We start from the raw sequence: 19,019 nt of genomic DNA on the forward strand, positions 1-19,019 counted from the left end.
ACTTATAATCAGCTGCGGACGAAGTTGATCAAATCTTATTTGGCAACGTTGCATTTACCCTCATGAGACTATTTTCATACGGTCTTGTATATTTAAAATAATGTATAATATAGTGAACAACCAATCATTTTTAAAGTAATTTATTATAATATATATGGGATGAAAAATAATTGAGAGATTATAAACTACCTAAAACAACTTGGACAACAAAATAAATAACTTAGAATATATTCTTTTAAATTGGTGCAAGTTCCACATCATCCGCCTCTTGCACAACGGCGGTATCACCAATCCTAAAACTCGCAGCCGAGGACCAACTGCTAGAATAAAATAATAATAATAATAATAATAGTAATAATAATAATAATAACAAATTAGAATATCCTATGAATTATTATTATTATTATTATAAATGTATAACAAATTCCGGCCCGGGCAAGATATGTTTCTCATACCACTCCCGTGTTTCGGTTGGAAACGTTAAACTGCCAGTCCCAGCTGCCTGGAAACAGTCGTTAGGTCATGTCAGAGGCCTTGAAATTGATCAGTCATAAGGGGGACAGTGAAAAGGGGGTCCTAAGCCCCCCTCAAGGATCAGATAAATAATGAAAATGCGGGTCTATCTACACGAATCCTTAGAGTCTCATGAAAATGTAATACTTTTTTTAACAGCAGTAGTATAGTTCCTTCTACAGTATAAACAATGTAGCAAAATTGCCTTGAAAGTATGGGTACAGAGTAATAAAGAATATATTTTTCTCTGTGGTATAGTTTGAATACAGAATGGGTACACTTATTGATCAGAGCACAATAAGTGAGTTATTGAATAAATTTCAATGTGAGAATTAACAAGTTGCAAGATGTCACAGTGAAAGCAAGACAAAGGGCACAATCAGACAATCAAATGTATGTAAAGAGTTGTTGAGAATTATGGGAACAGCTTGATGTATCTTTAGCTCTCTAACTAAAAGTTATTTTCCAATAAGAATATTTTCCCCAATGAAATTGTCATTGTAACAGAAAAATTTATCTTTTTCCATGATTTTTAAGAAATCTGTTTAGTGTATTCCTACTTTAGGGCCTCTCTGTAGACCTAAATTTCTAATAAATATTTCATGATTGAATTTAATAAGTAATAATGTATAATATGTCTGTATTGCTTCAACCACATGTATATAAAACTGGAAAAAAATGAAGCATATAATAACATCTTCGAATGTAACGTTTATGGGGAAAAACCCAGGTCCCTCTATCCTTTGGGGGTATTCCTCCCCCCCCATACCTTTTGGTTTTTGCCCCTCCCCCTCCCTAGCAGTTTGGTGAAATGGCGCCACTAAAGTTGAATGAAATCAACTTCAATTATTGTATGGTAATTGTATGGCAAGATTACGATACTTATGAGCTCTACTTAGAAATGGATGGTGAAACAAGATAATTGAACTGGAATGTAATAAACTGTGATATTTTTATAATTATATAAAAGAAATTAAGCCATACATTACAATCATTGAGAGAAAAACTAATAAGATGCTTATATTATCTTCTCAAATCTTGATACATTAACAATACACTACCGGTAATTCACGAGTAAATACTGATGGGGTCGATTTCAATGAACAAATTATTTAAATGAAATGGTTTATTTAATTATTTAAACGATTTAAATTAAATGGTTGTTTACTTCTAAATGTCTATACTTGAGCATTCTGTTAATTTCGAACAGAGCTCACTTTCACGGGGTTTTCTCAGATGATGCAGCAATCACTGAGGAATCTCCAGCACAGATTTCAATAATCTAGGAGAGAGTCATCTAAAATTAAAACTATTAGTGCAATATAGCTAAATTATTATTGCCAATTAATAGTGTTTTCCAGAAAATTACTAATCTTATAAATGTCTGTTAATTAAATCTCCCAAGGCACAGGACTGCAATATTCGAAGAGAAACCTTCATACGTGGGCAGAAAACTGTGGAATCATCTACCGGAGAAGATAAAGAGGCTGGATTGTGTGACATTGAAAAAAAGACTTAGTGAGTTTCTCAAAGGAAGGCCCATGTACGAACTATGTGAATTTCTTGAAACAGGAGACAGACTGGCAGTGAACAAAAATATAATTGTGAATACAAACAATTCAAATATATTTAATTATATATATATATATATATATATATATATATATATATATATTATATATATATATATATATATATATATATATATATATATATTTTATTCTTGACAACAATTGCTATTCTTGAAGAATATGTAATAAAGAATTTTGACTATTGACTATTATTCAGGTATATAGCTATCACATAAATCTCTCTTAGCAGCGACTACATAAACGCTTAACATAGGTTGCTAGGGAACGATAATAATAAGAATGTGATGAATAATCTATCCTGTTCTAGGCGAGCAATATTTCTGTATCACAGATATCCAAAAACTTTAACACTAAAATGTGAATATCTTTGAAACGGTGGTTTGATACATTGATGAGCGATTTCCACCATTCATTGTCTCTTGAAATTCTTTATTTGAATCTTGTATTAAACCTTCCCAAAGAAAATGTTTAATCCAATGTGGCGGAACGAAGATGGCAGATCTAAATTATGAAGCTACCTACAGAATTTTTTTTTATTTGAATAGGAATCCCAGTGGAGCCCACTGTCAAATTATCTTGGGAAAAGGAACATCAAACTGTTTTCCTATTAATATTACGCTGTAGGCCTACGTGAATCCATAGAACTTCATAGGTTTCTCCGTATGGGTAGATGATTCAGAATCAAAATTCAAAGTTTGTCAAATTAATAATACCAACGACATAGCAACTGCCATCACAATTTGTATCATTAATATTACGCGTATGCTACTGAAAGATAATAGTCAGGCAGACTCTCAGGAGCAAGTTATTTTGTCTCATGTAGTACTTTCAATGTTACTTTTATATCCTGAAAAAGGACGAAGAAGTGAGTAAAATATTTTGTTGTTCAACGAACTTGATCTGTAAAAAGGTTCGAAAAGTGCGTGTTCAAAATTTGAAGCTGATCGATCAACTCTTTCTGAAGTTATTGTAGTGCATTCAAACAAACAAGCAAACCCACAGACTGGCAACAACTTTGAACTTGAGTAAAAAGTAAGAACTTGCTAGCTCTCGTTCAACAAATATTATTGAGAGAACAACGGGCGGTATTATCAAGTTGGGAGCACATAACTTGAAGGAGTCAAATTATTTCAGTGTAGGGGATTGAGTATTTTACAAGAGAGTGTGTTTCTGAGGGATATAGGCCTATAGTGAGAAAGTGAAGAAGTGATGATTCAATTGAATTGCAGTTTTAGTTTTTTTGCACGGCCGGCCCTCTCTCACATTCAACCATCAAACTTCCAGTACGATGCTACATTAACTATATTATACAATCCTACTCAGTGGAATGAGGGAATTCACAATATTACAAGCAAGAGTTGATAGTAATGAATATTATTGACACAAAAAAAATTACAAATCTAGGCATGGGAAAGTCAAATTCAAGATAGGTTGAAGATAATATGTCTGAAGCATTCTATGAAATAATAACAAAACCCTGAGGGGTTTTGAAGAAAGGAGAACATTAGCACACAACCGGGTAAGAGAGAGAGAGAGAGTGTGTGTGTGTGTGAGACAGAGTGAGAGCGAGAGCGAAAGGCGCAGGAGTGATAGAGAGAGGGCAAGGGAGGGGGTGAGAGAGAGTGAGGGGTGAGCGAGAGGGAGAATGAGAGAGTAAGCAATAGAACTAAAATAATAAGGTTGAGATAAGAGACAATGTCACGCAGGAATATTGTCTAACGGTGGTGACACACACACTTCTACAGTCACTCTAAGTTATAAACAGAATATTTCAAAGAAAGTACAGTCTGTGCCAAAATTGAAACCAGTTTACTTCCAAGCTATTCTGACATAGGCGTCAAAAGCAGATAGCGACAACCAGAGACTGTTTTCCAGGTAGAGAAATTAGTCACGGACTCGCCCCGCCAAAACAAGACACTTCTTTCTCAGCACAAGAACGACAAAACTAGCCACCACCAAAACAAGACTGATTTTTAGTGCTAGGATGGATGTGTCTGACTTTGACGGTGGTGTATCTTGACATTGCCCCTATTTCTCTACATATAATAGAACCCAAACAGAAAAAGAGTATTTTTCCTTGTAAGTGGTATCCACATGAACACCAGGCCTGTGAGTGGACAATATGAAAGATTATGATGCGAAATGAGTGGATCTACAGCTTGAAGTGAGTTCCGAACCATCAGGAAGTTATTTCTCAGTTTCATCAACTATATTTAGCGGAGTTGGATTCTCAAATGGTTACCCGTCCAACGGAAGTAGCAGGCGCGTGAATCTTAACTTATCTGAACAATACAAATACATATAAATACAAACACATACAAATACAGAGATTGAATTTACAATTAAAAATACATATACAGAGTGATTACGAACTCCCGACCAAAACTCTAGAGCATTGTTCCTGGGTAAGAAACATATCTAAAATATCATACCGGAAGTCTTCAGTTCCTCACATAGCAGTCATTTTGCTTCTTTCACTTATTTTTTTTTCTTTAAATAATGGTTAAACAAACGTGATTGAAACTTTGCACAATCATTTATAACAACGAGACAAAGCTACAATAACATGATGATTTTTCAAATTCATATAACAATATGACGGCCATTTAAAATGTTGTTTACCAAATAACTCAGAATCCGTTGATTTAAAAAAAAGTACAAGAATAATTGTTTAGTAAATTTAATTATCTATCGATTTGGCTATCTGATTTTTAAAGATTGGACCAATATTAAGTGAGATATGGCAGCTTTAGTGTTAGGACACCGCTGTCCTAACACCGGTTAGTTGTAGTGCATGCCAAGGCATGCGGCTAAAGTCTACCACAACAATGCAAGTCTCCGTCTGCTTTGCATGTCTTTTGTAAGCTATTTTAGATAATTTAAAACAATAATTAATTAATACCCAGCGGTGTCCTATCACTAAAGCTGCCATATCTCACTTAATATTGGTCCAATTTTCTAAAAATCAGATAGCCAAATCGATAGATAATTGAATTTACTAAAAAAGTATTCTTGTACATTTTTTTTAAAACCAACGGTTTCTGAGTTATTTGGTAAACAAGATTTTAAATGGCCGTCATTTTGTTTTATGAATTTGAAAAATCATCATAATGTTATGCAGCTGTGTCTCGTTGTTATAAATGATTGTGCAAAGTTTCAATCAGGTATGTTTAACCATTATTTAGAAAAAAATAAGTGAAACTAGCAAAATGGCCGCTGTGTGAGTAACTGAAGACTTCCGGACAGTTCAAATATGATATTCAGATATGTTTGTTACCCAGGAACAATGCCCTAGAGTGTTGGTAGGCAGATCGTAAACACCCTGTATATTGTAAATCAACCTGTTCCCACACAATGCAAGGTTGCTAGATTTTATGAAAATATATTTCTAATCTTCAAGAAATACTCTAAGAGCTTATAAATTTCCTATTTTGTAAAATAAGCTCATAGTTCACTCACTTTCTAGAGATCCCTGTTACTGCATTTGATATTATCTATTTGTGTAGAACCATTTTAAGATCTCTAATAAGGAAATTAACAGAAGAGGAAGAGGATTCGTTTAACTTGTTGAACATTCGTAGATGACAGACTGAAAGAGAGAAAGCTTCAGTCTTCTGATGGTGTATTTTTTTCAACTATTATTCACAATAATACAATCTATTAATACAATCTATTAATACAATCTATTAATACAATCTATAATACAATACTATTATTCACAATACTCTATATTCATTTGCTTTTTTTCTATTATTTCATTCAGTTGTGTTCTGCTGGAAATCAAGGTCTACTACTAAATAGGCCTACCGAAAATATATATCAACCCTATATATCTTCAACTATTATTTTGCTCTTCAATGGATTTTTTTTCTATTTACTTGTGTTCTGCTGAAAATAATGGCCTAGGTAGCTAATAAATAGCGAAAATATATATTATTATCAACCATAAAATGAAATAATAAAATCGAGTGAAGATCACTTCTAATAAAATTAATCATATGTTACTTTAAAATAGAAGCCATTTTTTTATATGTTGATGATTAATAAGTTGATGTATCTTTGTTTCAGGAAAAGATGGTCGGCGCATATTCAAAATGCTTTGCACCAGTATTTCTGTTAGTGTTTGGGAGCTGTTATGTTATGGCTAGTGATGTAAGTGAATTCCATTTTACTAGCATAAATTACACTTATCTTGAATAAATACTGGCCTAATTATATTGATATACGTGTTCTGTATTACAGTAAAGTATTACTGTTAGTATATATTCAGTATTGTGTGGAATACTGTGTAATGTATTATTCTATAGTGATATCTCTATAAATAGTAGACTTTATATTGCTCTCGCATTGGTATTAGTTGGCTTTTGTCGACCAGTATTATCTGTAATACTGTAATGTGTAAAAGTATTCACGATTATTATAGGCTAATGGTGCATTATTACCTTTGGTGTATAGTTAATTGCGTATTTTCATTGTACCTCCATAATTGATGTTACTCGAATAAATCAAAACTTAGTTGGTATTTACTAAATACCCGTATTTACTGAATACCCGTGGTATTCAAGTTCGTATTACATTGTTAGTAGGCGAAATATGCTTGAATTCTGTTATATCTTATTGGATCTTGAAAAAGCTTGCCTTATGTAACAATATAAAACTTTTTATTCGAATAAGATGAGCAGCTAGGACTTTATGATGTTTTATCCGGAAGGACGGGATACATATTTTGATTACAGTAAAAAAATTAATTCGTCCTTAATGCCCTCCATTGTTGACACACTGACCTATAGGCTTTCCTGAAAGTTCTCCTAAGTTTTTCTTTCTCTTAGAGGGGGTCTCCAAGGTCATCGTACTAATCTAATAATAATAATAATAATAATAACTTTTATTCACTTCATTGTACAATTTTACAAAGCATAATAACATAAAAAATATCAAGTGCACTCCTCATTAGGCTAGGCCTGCGTCGAGGAGTGGTTCGACTTATGAATTACAGAAAATATATAAGAAAAACGATTCAGCTGCTTCAAGTACTATATAGAGTTACTTACATAAATAGTATTATCTTATGCCATTAAGCAATCTAAACAATGTCAATGTCAATGTATGAAAAATGGAGGGTAAAACGCCATTGAACAAGTACAATTTTTTTTAGAACTATGTAATATAGAATGATAAAATATAAAGCGTTCACCGATAATTTATTTCAATATGTATTTATTCTTAGTTGAAAAATAATACCATATAGAACCCGTTTAAAAACATTTTAATATAAAATAACAAAATAAAAACAACCAGTTTAGGATGTTGACTCCATTTTCAAGTTTTTAAGCTAATAGTTTGCTATAAAACTATCCAAATTTAAATAGGTAGTTTAAAATAAGAATATATATTTTCTGAAAACGTATTTCTTCAGGGCTACTTAATTTGTTAGATGAATACCCGGTTTCTCAGTCGTTCCATAAACTGTTTATCCATTCAATAATTTTATTGAATCAATAACATGAGAAATGCGTTTCTAGAACGCTCCATAAACTTATTGAATCCTTAAATCTCTCGATAGACTATAGTGCCAAAATCCAGCCTATAAATATTTATGGAATGGATAAATTTGTCAAATTTTTGGTTACAAATAAAAAAAAAGTTAGAAAAATTAAATTACAAAATAAAATTAAAATTAGTGTAGATCACTAGTATTTTAAAAACAAAACAGAATCAAAGTTGCACTATATTTAGCATTGATAGCCCTTATTTGGTGTCAGCCATCTTGTTTTGGAGACATCAGCCAAAAGATGTCAGTACCATAGGAAATTACCTCACAACAAGAAGCATGGAATAAACATCCAAGATTTGGTGGTTACCATAGGAACCATGTATAAAGTTTGTTTACGAGAGTGCTGGTTTTGGATCATGCCATGTTGCCAGATTCATTGAACAGATAAATCGTTCCATAGCTATGGATTCTATAAATATGTTTGAGAAACCAATAAAGATTCATTGATTGGATAAATTTATTGAATCAATAGCTATAGCATTGTTCCTTCTTCTTCTTTGGCTACCGTACGCCTAATCCCAATCATATGGGATAAGCTATAGCTTTGTTTATTGAACGAAATAATGCCAAAATCCAGCCTATAATAATATATTTATATTGAATCGATAAATTTCTTTTAAAGGTTATGTTTGAATGTTCTGTGTTCGATGTTCTGTTATTTTAATAAATATTGAAATGGATCTAGATATAATAAGGTACAGCAGCAGTTCAGATGATAAAGTGTTCGAGTTAATACCTGTAAGAAGATATAGGATTAGGCTTGACACATTTAATTATTTCTCGGACAGTGAATTCATAGCTCGATACAGGTTTAGTAAAGAGACAGTGATCTACAGTTCTGAACTACTTCCCAATTTTGATAATTTGAACAACAGAGGTAAGCCGTTGTCGGAAATGGACCAATTACTTGGATTACGGTTCTACGTAACTGGAACATTTCAAAATGTTGTTGGGGATATCATTTATGTCCATAAAAGTACGGTGTGCTAAATAGTGAAAAGAATTCCCCACTATTTAGCCTCTTTGCGCGTTTTATTTTATTCAAATGCCCACAAATGAGGAAATTTTAAGAACAAAATAGATTTTTTTTTAAATTCGTCTTTTTCTTAACGTGGTTGGATGTTTGGACTGTACTCATGTAAAAATTCTATCTCCTGTTGGCCAAGATGCAAAACTGTATGGAAATAGAAGAGGATATTTCTCTATCAGTATACAAGCTATTTGCAATGCACAGCTAGTATTCACCGAAATCACTGCTAGGTGGAGGGGTTCTGTTCATGACAGTAGAATTTTTAATACGTCCAAGATACGTACTGATTTGGAAGCTGGATTGTATCGGGGCAGCAGTTGCTACCTACTTGGTGATAGTGGATATCCATGCAGACATTTTTTGCTAACTCCACTTCTATATCCAGCAAATGAAGCAGAAAAGATATAATAGTGCCCACATACAAAGGATGAATACTATCGAAAGAGCTATTGGAAGGTGGAAACGAAGATTTCCATGCTTGTCAATAGGATTAAGAACAAAAATTCAGACTACTTTGATGATAACAGCAACGGCTGTTCTTCATAATAGCTATCCAGCAAAAAGAACAGCCTGTAATGGACAATGATCAAGTTATGGAAGAGTTTGATCAAATTCAATTAGGAGAACGAAATCAGTTTGCTGTTTGAGACAATGTCATTGCTACAATCTTTAGAATTTAAATTAAAAAGGAAATGATACACACAACAATAAAACCAAAATTATTTCAGAATTACAATCATTATTATTATTGTTTGATTATCATTATCATTCAATTCTTCTAAGATGATTTGTATAGAATTATATTCTTATCTCACTGCATCCCATGCCTTGTTGTTATCTTTTATTGAATATTTATCTGTCTTTTTATTTTCTATTACATTTTTGTATTTTATGCAGATCTCTCTAATTGTTTTTTTTTAACCTCTGCAATATTCTTGCCCCGTTCTCGTTTCTCTGCCATAATTATAATAATAACTCAATAAAAATGTCAGTACCATAGGAAAATAACCTTCAACTTGAACTTCACAACAAGCAGCAAAAGGAATAAACAACTAAGATTTAGTTGGTTACCATGGCTACCATATTAAGTTTGTTTACAAAAGTGGTCGGTTTGGAATCATGCCATGCTGCCAGATTGCTATGAATTCTATAAATATGTTTAAGGAACCAATAAAAATTTATTGAATCGATAAAGTTATTGAATCAATATAGTATGTTAAGATAACTAACAAATTAAGAAGAAATACCTGAAGAAATACGTTCTTATTTTAAACTACCTATTTAAATTTGGATAGTTTTATAGCTTGACTTTATTTGTATAGAATGATATTCCACTTTATATCCGTATCTATTATTGGTTTGAGTTTTGTAACTTACTGTGTGTCCTTGCCAAATTGAATAAAATTACTGGGCACTTTTAAAAATGAGGAGGATTTCATTGGCGGACCTTTATGTCATTCTGAAACAGTTTCATAGAGTCTGGTATCAGTTAAAACTGTAACTACTGCGTAACCCGATTTCAGTAAATCAACATTTTAATTAATATTAGAAATATAAACGTCCCTCATCGCTCTAATTGAATAAGTTATTTTCGTTGAAAGGGTGGCTGTTACTTGAATCCAGCTCCTACTCCAACTGAGAGTCTTGATGTTCAAAGTTACTTTTCGCTCGTTTGGAACCCAACTAAAACTGTAGTTTCATCAAGATTTCATTACTTATCCTCCCATTAGCCACGCATAAACCTATGCTTCACATTTGAAAAACTGTACCTTTATATCGGACCCGATTTTAATACTCATACTCACTTTCGGACCCGATTGACTTAGTCCGTTCTTCTTCTCATTTAAGCAGAATTCTTCTCTGTGTTTTCTGGTAAATGAAATCATATTTGATGGATGGAATGGGTTCAACATAAAGACGAGGAAACCCCTATAACAGCTTCACTCATTGAGAGGTATAGGCTAGTCGTTGAATTGTATCTAAGATTTAATGAACTCCAAATTTATTATTTTGAGCAGCGATATATCGTATGTTGGTCTAACTGAGATAAATACTCACTTTTAATACAGAGTGGGTGAAAAGTCCAAGAACGGCTTAAACTTTAATGAACTCTAAATTCATTACTTTGAGTAGCGATAGATTGTATGTTGGTCTAACTGATATAAATACTCACTTTTAATAGAGTGGGAGAAAAGTCTCACAATAATATCTCATACACAAAGGTAATTTGACGGTGGGTGTGATTGGGGATCCTACTCAAATTGGAAATACTACTTTACTATGACTGTAAAAATCTGGTCCGCCATCTTGGATCTGCCATATTGAATCCAACTTTATCTTTTTAAATAGGGAGGTGGTCATGCGACACATGATTTCGATACGGAATTTCAAGAAAAAATTAATGGCGGAAATCACATATCAATATCCCGAACTGTGTAGAAGATATTCACATTATTAATAAATACCATGCAAATCAGAAATTAAATAGATAAATGGTATTGATTAATAATGTCAATATCTTCGAAATGGTTTGAGATATCGATGTGCGGTTTTCGCCATTCATTTTTACTTGAAATTTCGTATTGAAATCATGTATCGCATGACCACCTTCCTATTTTAAAAGTTAAAGTTGCATTAATAATGGCGGATCCAAGATCAGAAACCAGATTTTTGGTCATATTGAAGTAGTATTTGCAATTTTAATAGGATCCCCAATCACACCCACCGTCAAATTACCTCTGCTTATGAGATATAAAGCCGTTCTCGGACTTTTCACCCACTCTGTATGTAGTATCACGTTGCAGTATCACGTTTTGTGGTGGTAGAGAGGACTTACTCGACCTAACTCCACCTAGTTTTTAGTTTTTAAGTCCTAACTCCACCTAATAAAAATTTTTTTCATTTTCATTTTCATTATCACGGCACCAATAATATTAAATGTTACTGTTATGAAATTTTGGAGAAGAGCAGTTCCAGGGTAATCTTGTTGCTCTCTCCCAGTCATTGTTTTTTGATTTGAAGTAATTCACATGATACGACGCTTCCAATATAGAAATTTGTCATTTCTCGTGCATTAAAATACTGGCTGAAGTACACTCAAGGATGGATTTTTCATTTTTTGACCGAATTTGTCTTATGATGCATGATTTTTAACCGCCTTGACGAGCCGAGAAGAATTAGCTGTAGTACGATGAGATCCAATCATCTTGATTCTCATAGAATATGATCTTTTAAACTTATCTCATTGCGTGAAATTTGATTGTGATTATAATGAAGCTAGTGATGATGATTGAAGCTAAAAATTAGGTGTTCTCAAAATACAAGGAGCATTGTTGTCATGTATTCCTGGAAATCTTTATGAGCGCTCTACCTGGTCTCGGATTGTAGAGCACAAAATCATGTACAGATGGATTTACACCTAAATGGTAACAGTCGGAAGACTCTGTTGATCAAAAACTAAAAAAAAAAATTGGTTCTGGACTTCTCTTATGTATCCAAACGATATATTAAAAAATCGAAACTACAATATAAATTGCAAGCACCAATGTATGTAGTGACTGGATTATATTCCATGTGTTACGATTTATTTATAGTGTTTTATGTGATCTGGAAGTTTTATTGATGATGTACTTCTCTGCGATCTTTCTCGTGAATTTCTGAATATTTCTGCAACTACAATAATTTTTGGAAGATTTATTAAAATATGGTTGTTTTTATTTTCTTGGTAAGAGTTTTATTCCAATGTTTTTAATAGATCTTAGCTCTTGAGCAGCCTTCCTTCGAATGATGTATTGATAATGATTCTTGATTTGTATTCTGCTTTTCACTTTTGATAAATAATCAGTCACAATCTTTTCGTTCTGTTGTATATTTTGTCTCTTCTATCTTTTGTTTATTAATTTTTGTTATAGATTTGAAATAACTTCTAGTATTTATGAATTTTCAAATTCCATTTGCAATAAAGCAGATTTCAATTCATATGTGAGCATATAACGATAAAAACATTATTCTTTCCCATTTTCAGATTCACAAACACATGACTAAAGACGACTTGAGAAGAGTCTTCCACGTTGATAATCACGAAGATGGTAATATTCATTTTTCATGTGATATTTATTATCTGTTGTGAGAAGTTGACAGTTACTGTACACAATAGATCAGAAAATCTATAACATTGAAAATCAGAAACCATTATAGATCAGAAAAATATTCACAGACAAACAATTTTTATTATCAACATCACATTTTATTCTTATAATTCACTTTTATTTTATGTAATAGAATTTATTAAACTCTCTCCTAAATAATACAGATTTTTATTATGATATTACCACTAAACGGTCTATACCGAAAGTTTCATTTACGTCAGCTAAGATTAATGATGAAGTCTTTTACTTACATTCAACTTTGTATTTGTATTCTACAAGTCAGAAAAATGCGGAAGAATTGCAGTTATTATTACATTACATGTTTTTAATTATACGCTGTAGAAAATGAAAAATGAAAATTGTTTCAAAATAACATAGAATATTTTATAACAGCATATTACCAGTTTCATAGTATAGTATTGCCATATTTCTATTGTATTGTGTGTTCATTGATGAATTACATCCGTCACAAATTATTACAGCTCTTAGCACTACACCAATTAATTTACTGATATGTAAACAAGAAAAATTATCTGTTCGTTTGTCTGATATCATTGAACAAGATTCAACAATAACTAAGGAGAGAAATCTGTTGAAATGATTTTCTCTGCAATGATAGGCTAAAAATAGACAGTGTACTTTATGATACACTCAGTGTGAGATAACATGAAACATTAATTATTGTAATTCAATAAACTTAATTATTAATCTAATTACCGTACTAATTTTAAATAAATTTCTGCTCTGCTGAAAAGAAAGATAATACCACTGGCTCTTTTATTGGAGTGTTCACACATTAGCAGTTTGCAAATGTGTCAAAACTCTAAAATTAAACAATGTCTCTCATCTATCCATTATTCAAAACATAAATGTGCATTGCTTCATGAGAAAGGAATTTTTCTTCCAATTAGTTGTTTGGCAGGAAATTGAGTTTTATCCATTTAAATTTCCAGTTCCTGTGTATGAGGTTGTAAGAGTACACTCCGTTCAGAAAAGGGACACAGACTCTGTATCAGATCGACATTTAAGGTTGAGGGCTTTCGGGCGAGACCTTGACCTAGCCTTAAAAAGGACACCGTCACTTTTCAAAGACAACTTAAGGGTCTGGACTGCAGACTCCAACTCCACAGGTCACCTCCACTATGAGGAATTACCTCAGGTTAGTCATTTTCTCATTTATGTTATTGTTTTTTCACACTTACAGGTTGATGATTGAATTAAATTTTATTCTAATCCCTGGAAATATTCCGGAATTCTTCAATTTTTCAGGTAAACTTTTCATTTTTCTTTGGTAAAAATTGTTTTAGATGAGTTTCATTCATTTAAATCTTCAGTTGCTGTGTATGAGGTTGTAAGAGTGCTCTCAGTTCAGGAAAGGGTGATATCCTCAATATTTATGAATATCTAAATAACAATCAAAAATGGATTTTAACAAAAATTAATGATTAATGATTAAGATAATATAAAGCTTCCAAGGACATGAAATATAAGACATTAATTTTATTCACTATATATTTCATTAATTCAATTCATGTATATAAGGGTGTGGTGGTCCTCACATACAGCACCGTCCAATATCTCAGCTAAAATAAACGCCGTGCTCCTGGTTCTCCTGTTAAAAAGGTATTGTAAGGTCAGGGATAGTTTTGAGCCTCAAAATAATATGACCTCTTTGATGTTAGTAGCATATCTGAAACTGTCAGTTCAATCATCACTCATTATCATCACCAGTATTCCTTACATTGTCCACACACACAAGTCTAGAGCTTATGTGGGCAAAATCTATAGTTTAAATTGCATTTAAACATACAATACCAATATTTGGTGGGAAATGCAATTCTCAAATGCAATATTACTATTTTTACAAATTATTATCTTATAAATTATGCTTATCAGTTTATTAAATTTTTATTTTAAATGCTCTATTTTATTTATTTCCCATTAAATAAAGCTTTACATTAAACATTCCGTTTCAAAATGATTCTTCAAAAACTTCCAAGTGGAATTTTGAAAAAATGACAATAATAAAAGAAAATATAAAATATTGCTTGTAAAAAACACATTTTCATACTTGATTTATTGAGATCTTACAATCAATAACTGAGATAATGTAATTTTATTAATCTGAAACATTTCATAAGGGTAGTATTTCGTTGGGTAGGCCTTTTGAGGTGCTCAAAAGTAGTTAAATTACATTAACTCTCATTTATTTATTGTAAGATCTCTTGATAGTACCACTTCATAAACACGACTGAGAACCTCCAAGAACATACTGTTGTTATTGCAGCCGTGTCCGGCGACCATCGAACGGCACTTGCAGTGTGTTCTGGTATTCAACCGGCGCCGGATCCGGGGAACAGCCGTCCGGCAGTTATGCCGTCTCGTGTGTGATTAATTTCCCGTGTAGAACGGGTGATATACTATCTGTAAGTTTAAGGAATTGTATGACAACTGTAATTCCTGGACCACACACGGAGGCAATTGAAAAATCGTTCAATTACTTGGCTCCAAAAATGTGGAACTAGATAAAACTTGTTGAGGGAGGTTTGAGGTCAAAGAATATAATCAATAATTTTATTGAACAATCTCTTATCAAAATATGTAATATGGAAAATTGACTGTGGTCATTGGATTGAAGGAACGTTATTCAAATTAAAAAAAAAAAACATTATTTCAAGAATAGTTTCTTATATTGAATTAATTATGTTTAGGTGAGTACCGGGCTCAACTCGCTTTATTCAATACGGTAACGCATAATTTTGGTAACTCCAACACAATTTTTTTTACAGATGTACCGTATATTTCTGCACCACATAGTCCACTTTAAATAGATGAATCATACTTTTTGCCAATTAAATATGCTTTTATTGTATTTTCATTGTCAGTTTATGAATAATCGATTAAGATGTACCGGAATTATAAATAATTTGCATGTCATATAATATATTATCATTCATTCGTATATTATATTGCAATGTGATTGTTATAGAGAATGATTGTAGGCCTAGTTAAAGCATAATTTATTATTATTTTACAGATTTTTTTGTCATGTAATAATTGAGTTTACAAAGTTCATATTTATTTTCTTGTATACTGTTGCGTGCAGGAATAAAACTTTATTCTATTCTTTCCTCTATCTATATTATCCAGTGATGATTCTATGAAACCGTTTTCAACTGCATATTCACTATTCAGTGAATAAGAATTTCATAAATTTTTGGCCAAGTGTTTCAAAAGATTGGGAATATCTGAATTGAATTTCTTTATATTTAATATTTCATCATCTTAATGAGTAGTATCAAATTCAATTACAGAGGTTGCTAATTGTTGAAACATAATATTCATTCCTTCTCCTTTTTTAATTGAAACAATGTCTTGGGCTTCCTTTATAGATGGCTTGCATCTCAATTATTGTAAAGAAGCTTATGTGAAAATGGTATGTTTAGCTCTCAGTAAAGACAATAACTCTCATTCATAAAAAAATACTACCGTCTTTTTCTGACACATATAAGTACGTGCTAGAATTGTTTAGTAAATGATCTAGAAATGTATGTCTTGGACGTGTTTCAAAACTAGTTTCAACGTCAAGTATGTGGCTGAAATTTTTATATTTATTCAAATAAAACAGTACACATAATATATAACTGCAACACCCACAAATTACTCATAATAATGCTGCATACATAAGATTTGAATAGCATTCTCTCATTCATTCATTCCAATCACAATCAACAGAACTATGATGTACTTTGTGTTAATGAAAAAGTATGATTTTTTAAATAAAACGTTATATGATTCATGCCTCGAAGATTTATTCCAATTCCATACTTAACTTTTTTAGGAGCCTATTGGTGAAACATTCCAAGATGAAAATAGCCAAGCAGCTATTCTTTTACACAGAGATGTGCATGACGGTTCCCTACTATTGGTGAGTTCATTATTATAGTATCAGTATTTTCTTCTTGAATTATTTGTTCAGCTACTCAATCCTCATTTAGACATTTACACGCCACGCGATAAACGGGCGTTTCTCGAACAAGCAGGATTCGCTAAGTACGGTGATCGAGATCAGAGCGGGAGCTTGCCACGTGCTCTATTGTTGTCGGCGGGAGCTTGGCCAGTTCATTGCGCGCGAACCAAACTCGCGCCACCTGATCATCTTGCATACTGGTCGCGTTTCGTTTCTGTGTTGTGCAGCGCGTGACACAGCTTATTCTGCCTGTTCGCAGCTTATATCACAAAATCATTATGTTATAGATTAATCACATGACTGAGCATCTCTTCTCCACGATTGTTTTGCTTACAAAACATAATACTTCTTATAACTTTGCTTACAATTTAATACCTGTCAATCACTTAGTACATAATTCATTTCTTGATATATCTAAATTAGGATATCGCAGATAAGTTGAATATTTTTGAAAATGATGTTTTTTAAAAATCGTCATGAAGTTGATAATGAAAATTATATACATACAATTTCTAACATCTAACTGCTTCCACATTATCATTTTTTTGGCATGATAGGGATTTTAAGCTGGCATTGGTGGTTATTTTTAAACTTTTCTTCCATGTTTCTCTCTGAGCTAGATGGATGAGCTCACTGATGAATTGGCTAATTATGAGGAATTTTAATGCGAGCATTTATGAAGAAATTTGTAATTTTTATTTTTTCGCAAAAGAACAAGAAATTTTGAAAACTTAAACATATTGAGTGTGAACATTAGAAGTTATAATAAATATTTTGATTAATTATTTGTTATCTAAAAATGTGACATTATTGTAGTGACTTATCAGTAATATAGTAAATGTTACTAATCAGTAACATTGTACAAAGTAACATGGATGGATGTTATAATAGTGAGACTGTCAGTATACATTGATGTGTGTTTCTAAATAATCAGATTTTTTGGACAATACCATATCTATCAAATCAAAATACTTATGAGCCAATTTTTTCCTGTTCTATCATAGGACAGACAAAAAACAAACAGCGAATTTCCTATTAAAAACTCTTACTGCTATTGTTAAATTAATACAACATATTGACTTATCATAATTAATACCCTTATTGACTGCACTATAAAAGCTATGGGTATTTTATGTTGGAAAAAAGCCTCCTGAAGATGTCTATGATAAAAATAAATTGTTTATCTTTTCAGTACACAGAACTATTTCTAAAAATGAATCTATGAATGGTTTTCATTCAGTAACAGAAGCGTGTGAACCTGTCGAAAGGGCCGACTATTGTTTGCTATGCTAATCACCTCGCTGGTGGAGACCCCACAGTTCTGTTTAGGATAGTAGGGAGGTAAACATATTAAAAGTTCCCACCCCTACCCCCTGTGCTTAGGGGGTGGGGGTGGTTTAAAGTTACCATTTTTTGGTTTCTCACATAAAACTAAAAAACTATGCATCATAAGGACTTGACTGACATATAACAAATTAAAGCTTACACAATTTCCTACAATATTCATAACACAAAATTTTTTATATCTCCTCTAGTTTTCGAGATATCCGATCTTGAAGGTGTGACATTTATGAAAAAAAAAACACGTTTGCCACCAATTTTTTCCTATTTTTGCTCTTATAACTTTTTATATACCGACGGGAAAAATCCATGCTGATTATGAGCTTATAGATCATTAAATTCTCTTCAATTTGATGTATAATTTCACAATTTTACGAATTTCCCTTCTCCTTTTGCAGCAGCTTTAGTGTTGAGTGTGAAATCTCCATTTTTGCAACAATAGACTAATTGCAAAGGAATTTGGAGGGAATTTTTTAGACAAAACTTTTGACTTTGCAGCTTGGTTGAGACTAGTTAGGAGAACATATCAAAAGTCCCCATTCCTAACTCATTTGCTAAGGGGATGAGGGTGGTTTAAAAGTTGCATTTTTCAGCGTTTTGCTTCCACACGCTAATATCTTGAGAACAATGCGTTCAACCGATATAACTAACTGTTCAAAAATGAAGCTTGATAAATTTTCTACACTTTTTGTGATATTCTCAACAGTTCCCTAGTTATTCGCTCTTGAAGGTGTGTAATTGTTAAAATAACACAGGCTTTTATCCAATGTTTTGCGAGAAACCAAAAAATGGTACCTTTAAACCACCCACACCCCCTTAGCATAGTGGGTAGTGGTGGGGACTTTTAATATGTTTGCCTCCTCACTACCCT

General features: G+C 32.3%; 1 protein-coding gene across 11 annotated transcripts in view; it reads left to right on the plus strand.

The window, feature by feature from the left end:
• LOC111062931 (A disintegrin and metalloproteinase with thrombospondin motifs 16) overlaps nt 1-19,019 on the plus strand; it is a 196,913-nt gene that overhangs the window by 72,066 nt on the left and 105,828 nt on the right. For all 11 annotated transcript variants that reach the window (XM_039441366.1, XM_039441370.1, XM_039441372.1 and 8 more), the window contains 4 exons: nt 6,174-6,257; nt 12,714-12,777; nt 13,791-13,996; nt 16,679-16,765. In XM_039441366.1, coding sequence (XP_039297300.1) covers nt 6,180-6,257; nt 12,714-12,777; nt 13,791-13,996; nt 16,679-16,765 — 435 coding nt within the window. In that variant the 5' untranslated portion in view covers nt 6,174-6,179. The remainder of the gene's footprint in view (nt 1-6,173; nt 6,258-12,713; nt 12,778-13,790; nt 13,997-16,678; nt 16,766-19,019) is intronic.

Source organism: Nilaparvata lugens, chromosome X (assembly GCF_014356525.2).
Source record: "Nilaparvata lugens isolate BPH chromosome X, ASM1435652v1, whole genome shotgun sequence".
Taxonomy (NCBI): Eukaryota; Metazoa; Arthropoda; class Insecta; order Hemiptera; family Delphacidae; genus Nilaparvata; species Nilaparvata lugens.